Source organism: Protopterus annectens, chromosome 4.part0 (assembly GCF_019279795.1).
Source record: "Protopterus annectens isolate FY-2018-M chromosome 4.part0, PAN1.0, whole genome shotgun sequence".
In the NCBI taxonomy this organism is placed as follows: domain Eukaryota; kingdom Metazoa; phylum Chordata; order Ceratodontiformes; family Protopteridae; genus Protopterus; species Protopterus annectens.
The window spans coordinates 346,200,058-346,206,057 of record NC_056733.1 but is presented as its reverse complement, the minus strand read 5'-3'; the positions used below and the strand labels follow the sequence as shown (position 1 = coordinate 346,206,057).

The 6,000-nt window shown below is 35.2% G+C and overlaps 1 protein-coding gene across 2 annotated transcripts in view; it reads left to right on the top strand.

Moving 5' to 3' along the window:
• SRRM4 (serine/arginine repetitive matrix 4) overlaps positions 1-6,000 on the top strand; it is a 519,623-nt gene that overhangs the window by 374,231 nt on the left and 139,392 nt on the right. For both annotated transcript variants that reach the window (XM_044068321.1, XM_044068322.1), the window contains exon 3: positions 5,840-5,935. In XM_044068321.1, coding sequence (XP_043924256.1) covers positions 5,840-5,935 — 96 coding nt within the window. The remainder of the gene's footprint in view (positions 1-5,839; positions 5,936-6,000) is intronic.

Here is a 6,000-nt window from a genome sequence, read left to right as displayed (position 1 = left end):
CCCTCATAAACTATTTGATTTTTTGGCAAATCACTCTGGGTCATACCTCTCAACTCTGCAGAATTTCACAGAATGTCCAGATTATTGCCTCATATTTTTGGTCTGATGCTCTTTAAATGTGGTTTTCTGCAAACTGTTGAGGGTTTTGCTCACTAAATAACATTTGAGTCTGAGTCTTGATATCCTTCAGAAAATACATGCTAATGCAAAACCTGTTATTCTAGCAGCTTTCTGAGGTTATAAGAGCAATATTTAAAACATGTCCCTGATGTTGGCCCTTTATCTCCCAATAAGTTTTTGCTTTGTCCAGAATTCTTAGGTGAAAGTGGAGAGGTATAAAAGGATTACATTCATTCATTCATTCATTCGTTCATTAATGTCAGTAATTAAAGCTTCATACTTCCATTGTTGAGGAAATGCATGTTAATGCAAAACCTGTTAACATTTTAAATGAATAAGTAATAATTAAAAATTGTCCCTGATTTTGAGCCTTTATTGTCTTGTTATTTTTTTATTTTATCCAAAATTCTTGGTGAAAGTAGTTCATCAGTATGACTCAGAAATATTAGCGTAGGTGTTTCCATGGTAACCACATGCTTTTGCAGCCAGAAAAAATATGATTTCTTACTTAAATCATCTTTTACCAGCTGTCCAAGCTTGTGGTTACCTTGGAAAAAGCCAGTGTGAATTATTTCATGTAATCACAACTTCAGCAACAGTTTGAGGGCAGATTGGCGGCTGTTGTAAGTGGAGGGCTCTCAACTCCCCTTACCTTATGTTTCTGGTACCCATGGCATTTAATAGGACATTTATATATGTACAACTAAGATGTGAAAGATAGGAACTGGATGGATTGCAGAATGGATAAGAGACAGACTAAGAAAGAAAAAAAAAATAGAAATTTTAGTGAGTTGTTTTACATACACTGATTTATATTATATATGTAACTGGAAGAAAGTAGTTACATCGTGTAAGTGCAGGACAAATTATTAGGGATTAATAAACATTTGTAAAGCAATTACATGTGATTTCTTTTCCAAATGGAATTTTTTGAACAATGCCACACCATTGATTTTTGTTTACATTTTTTAGCATAGTATTCCAGTAGGCTGGCATTACTTTTGATAAGTCTTTATTGTAATATTTGGCACTCTAAAAGGGTGTCTATCCTCTAATTGTGCAAGGTTGCTTCCCTTTGAAAAATTATAGTTTTAACATACAACAGTAATTATCTTTTAATAACTTGAAAGTAAAAGTGTTCTGAAGAATATCTTACCACTGGATCACCCAGGTATCCATAAATCACATTATTACATGTCCAGCTTCAAACAAAGCCTATGGAAAATGAATATGGCTATCTCACAAGAAACACCATAACTGGGGACTGGGGAGTGATGTTCATCCTATTTAGTGCCTGAACCATGGACATATGAGGAAAAGATACCATATAAGTTATGATGAGGTAGTTGTCTGTTGAAAACACTGGTCCTGAGCTACATGGCAGAGCAAAAAGGAAGGGAATGGCATACTGGCACTCAAATAATTGTTGACAGTCTGCATGTAAAAAACAAGAAAAAAAGAGTATGCATAGAATTATAAAGCAAAGTTAAGCTATCCAATATCTGCAGGGTACAAGAACAGCATGTTCTACACTGATATTAATATTTTCAGTGAGTCATTCTCATATTTCACAACACTTGTGAATTGTTAGTGTTTGTTCTCACTCATTCTTAAATGCAAATCAAACTTATGTTCATCGGTTTGCATTTGGTGTTATAAATGTGAGCGCCATTTGTTTCTTGTTATACTATTAAGTTGATTTGAATGAAACCATTCAAAAACATTAGTGTTTCGTTGTTTAATAAGTTGATCTTTGAATAGAATGATTCACTTGAGAAATTTATAAAAGAAGGAAAGAACAGAGGTTAGCATTTATAGGTATTTCCACTTAATATTTAGCATGAATGTATGAAGTTTTGCTAGCAAAACATTAAACTTTTTGTACCCTGTAGTGGCCTGCAGAGTTGCACCATGTAACAAACTAAGCATGCTACTCAGTTAGTATGTAAAATGCCACTCTGTCACCTAAGGTCTCTCTGTAAATGGCCATCTTGCAGGACTGAAAAAGTGGGTAAACATAAGGTTAATAAGTTATAAAAAAATATGTCTTCTACAGTAAAAGCACTCAAAGCACAAGCTGCTGTCTTAACATGCATTTCTTATGTATCTCATATTGAGCCAGTACAATCCCTTTGAGTCACATTGTGACCTTTTATAACCCGCTTTAGTGCATGCAGATGTCCACACTAAATTATAAATGGGCCATGTTCTAAATATATATTCCTTTCAAATCTCTGAGTTTTACGACAGCTCACTGAAGCTGCTTTATCACTGATAATCACCTGGGTGGCTTACTCTTCCACTTCCATTACAGAAAACAAATCTATATGTCACTTGAAGGCTGTAATATTTATTTTTGTATTCTGTTTACTATGCTTGATCTGTGTCTGATACACAAAAACTGAAAATCTATGTATCCTTCTATGTATGCTTCTATGTGTATATATATATATATATATATATATATATATATATATATATATATATATATATATATATAAAACTTCTCACAATATTTAATATATTCCAGTCTAATATCCATTTGTAGAATTTTGTCTCAAAGTAATTGATGCATAACCTAATGCATATGCAATTAATTCTTTGCCAAACAATGACTTGCAAGACAGCCAACCGGGGGAGGGGGGGGGGGGGCACAGGCTATATTTTATTTTTATATGCATTTGCTAGTGGATTCAAAAATTGCTCACATTAATGATACAAACATATTCCAATAACTTGACGAGCCGGCAGCATTATGTAAAAAAAAAAGCCACAACTCCCTATCTCCAACAGACCAATGATAATGCCCCATACCTGTTAAACAAGTTGCTTAAGTCTAAACCTTAAGAAGCAACTTAATAGTCTAGGTTAAAGCAGTAGCAGTAGCCAGTAACGGCCTGTTCCTGGACAGCTGTTGTCATTGTGGGATGCTGTCAATCTATCTACAGCAGTTTCTTTGACTACCAATAAACTGGAGAAATTGTGCTGAAGCACCTTTCAGTGACAGTGATGTTTTCCCTTTTCTCCACTAAGTTTTGGGATGTGAAAACTTTCCCTCACATTGGGGGTGGATGAGGAGTTGCTCTTCTGGGAAAAAATGTTTTCAGGGATTGGAAAAAGGCCTTTTGTCAGATTGTTTTCAATTTATCAACAATAGAAGAAATGACTGTCGATAGGTTAACATTGATCCACCAGTATAACATTTGTTGCTAGTAAAGGAGATTTTTTTTAGAGTGAAGGCCTTAAACCTGTGCAGGTCTGGTCAGAATAAAGAAGACAACAACCAAACTCTATCAAGTCATCAGTTAGTACAATGTCTTCACTGGTAGCACCTGACAATGGTGATTTCATGAGGACAGCTATGAAATAAGGTGCCAAACATTAAGCAATTTCAGTAATGCAGAGAAAGAAATAAAAAATATCTAGCCCTATCTGTGTGGATAAGCTCTACCTATCCTGAGCAAACAAGCATATTTTGCCACAAACTGCAGGAAAGTCTGAAGCAGCAATAAAAGTTTCTTAATGCAAAAGTCAGTCCTGCATGCAGAAAGTACATATAAAGAAATACAGTTAAGTAATTGTGATTTGAATATGTTTCTTCAAAATGCAGGCTACCACTGTCTTGCAATTAGGGTTGCCTGTCATATTTTCAAAACCCATAACTGCAATTTCTTTGTTAGCAAATTATGGGTTTTGCAAATATAGTTTCCAACCACAGTTCCTGTCTCTCCACAGCTTGAACAAGATGCAGCAACCTTGAATCTATTATATGCAGATATTGAGGATGCGGTGGTGAGGCCATTGTGTGAGAGAGCAGGGAATGTAGTGCACTCGTCTGGCAGCCAGCCAGCAGTTATTTAAAATTTAACGCACAGGACATTGTCTTTATTTATATAACTATGAAAAAAAACAGATGTCAGAACTCAGTCATCCCAGATGTAAGAACTCAGTCATCCCAGATGTAGGTGTACAAGCAAATTGAGGACTTAGTGCTTGGAGCACACTGAAAATCACATCCCTTAATTAGGACTACAAATGTATATTTTCTCTCCCCTCATGTATTTTATTTTCTGTTTTGATCCCTGCATATGTTTTCATAGCTTCATAGGTTCATAGGTAAGTATTAAGCCAGTTGCCCTTGTGGGCCATTTAATGCCGTTCCAATTTCCATTTTTGTGCTCAAAATAACCTATCCAATTTGTTTATGGTTTGGTCTTACCCATCTCATGGTTGAAAATTATGTATTACCCCTAATGAGAATGACTGGGATCATTACATAGATTATTTGAGGGAGCTCATACATGGGATGAAGCATTTAGGAGCTACCTCTGCCCATTAGACAGGGGCAGTCCTGCGGCAAATTTTCTATTTCTCATCCACAGATCTAAGTTCTACTTGAATCTGGAGAGGGATGAACTTTCTTTTATATATATGGGGAGTGTCCCAGAGCAGCAGTATCTTCTGCAAGATTTACCTGCCTCACCAAACCATTCTGTTGATGTTGCAGAAGAGGTTCAAATCCACAGAGGTTTAGATCCATAGACCAAGTATTTCTGATGACTTTTGACTTGCTGATGATTTGGTCAAAACCTTCTTGAATGTATTTATAGTCCATCTCATGACATCACAAGTGCAAAATCAACAGCACTGCTACTGAGTTCAAGGCTGAAAAGTAAGGCAGCATGCTTTTAAAAAAACTCATAAGATATGTAATTTATGACTTGAAAAAATATGTTCATTAAAAGTCTGCAGGTTATTCAGAAGAAGGAACTTCCTTGAAATGGTCAAGTCAGAGCAAACAATTCAAGTAGCGTTCTGTCTTGAAATGGTCAGCCATGAAAAAAAGTCATACAAATAGTCTTCAGATTGAGAAATCTGAGTTGCATTTAGTCCTAGATCTGAGTTCTGTTAATTTGGTGGTATGAGAATAAAAAAGGATATATAAACATTACAACAAGATTGATTATACCAGTGGAGATTGATACCCACGTGGAGATTGATACCCACAAATGAATAGATATCAGATTTGCTGAGTAAAAGTACTGACCAAATGTTTACAATTGAGTCTATTGCTTGTATACTAACAGTTGTCTCTGGTACAGGGTATCTGGTGTGTGTTTAATTAAGGTGGTTATGTAAAGCAACACAGAGTAGAATTACAGTATTTTTTTCTTATTTTTGGGCCATACACTCTAAATATATATTTATATACTTTTTACTATATAAATATATTTATGTGATTTTTTTATTGTGAAAAATCGGTCAAGACATAACTTTGTTATGCCTTGTGACTCACAGATGTACTGCATTAATTGTGTCAGCCATTGATATTCTGTTATACATTAAAAGAAAGTCAATACACACATCCATTGACTAGAACATTACACACAAGCACCTACAGGCAGATTTGATAACTACCAGTTCTCCTAATGGATGTCTAGCAAAAATCCACAAGAACACAAATAGCATGTACCATTTATTTATTGCTGTTTTATTATTAGTGAACCTGTTTCTATTACATTCATTTACCTTTGTTTTCTGCCTGTCCTTTGACTGATACTGAGTAAAGGGCAAGCTGACATAACCAGTTACCAAACAAATGAATGAATGTGAATGTCATTAGACTGAGAATCAGTGACTGCGGTTTAAAAAGTACATTTATTAACATTGCCTTTATATGCCTCCGTCTAGCATAACTGTTTTATTGCTTGTCTCTTAGCCCACCATGTGACAGGGATCGTACACCTCTTCGACCTCCTTCATCCAAAGCTAAGAAGAAGAAAAAGAAGTCCGAACGCAAGAAAAGGAGAAGGAGGTGAATTTATTAAATTTTACTCGAGGTATAGATGAGATTCTTATTGTTATGGATATTTCTACCTA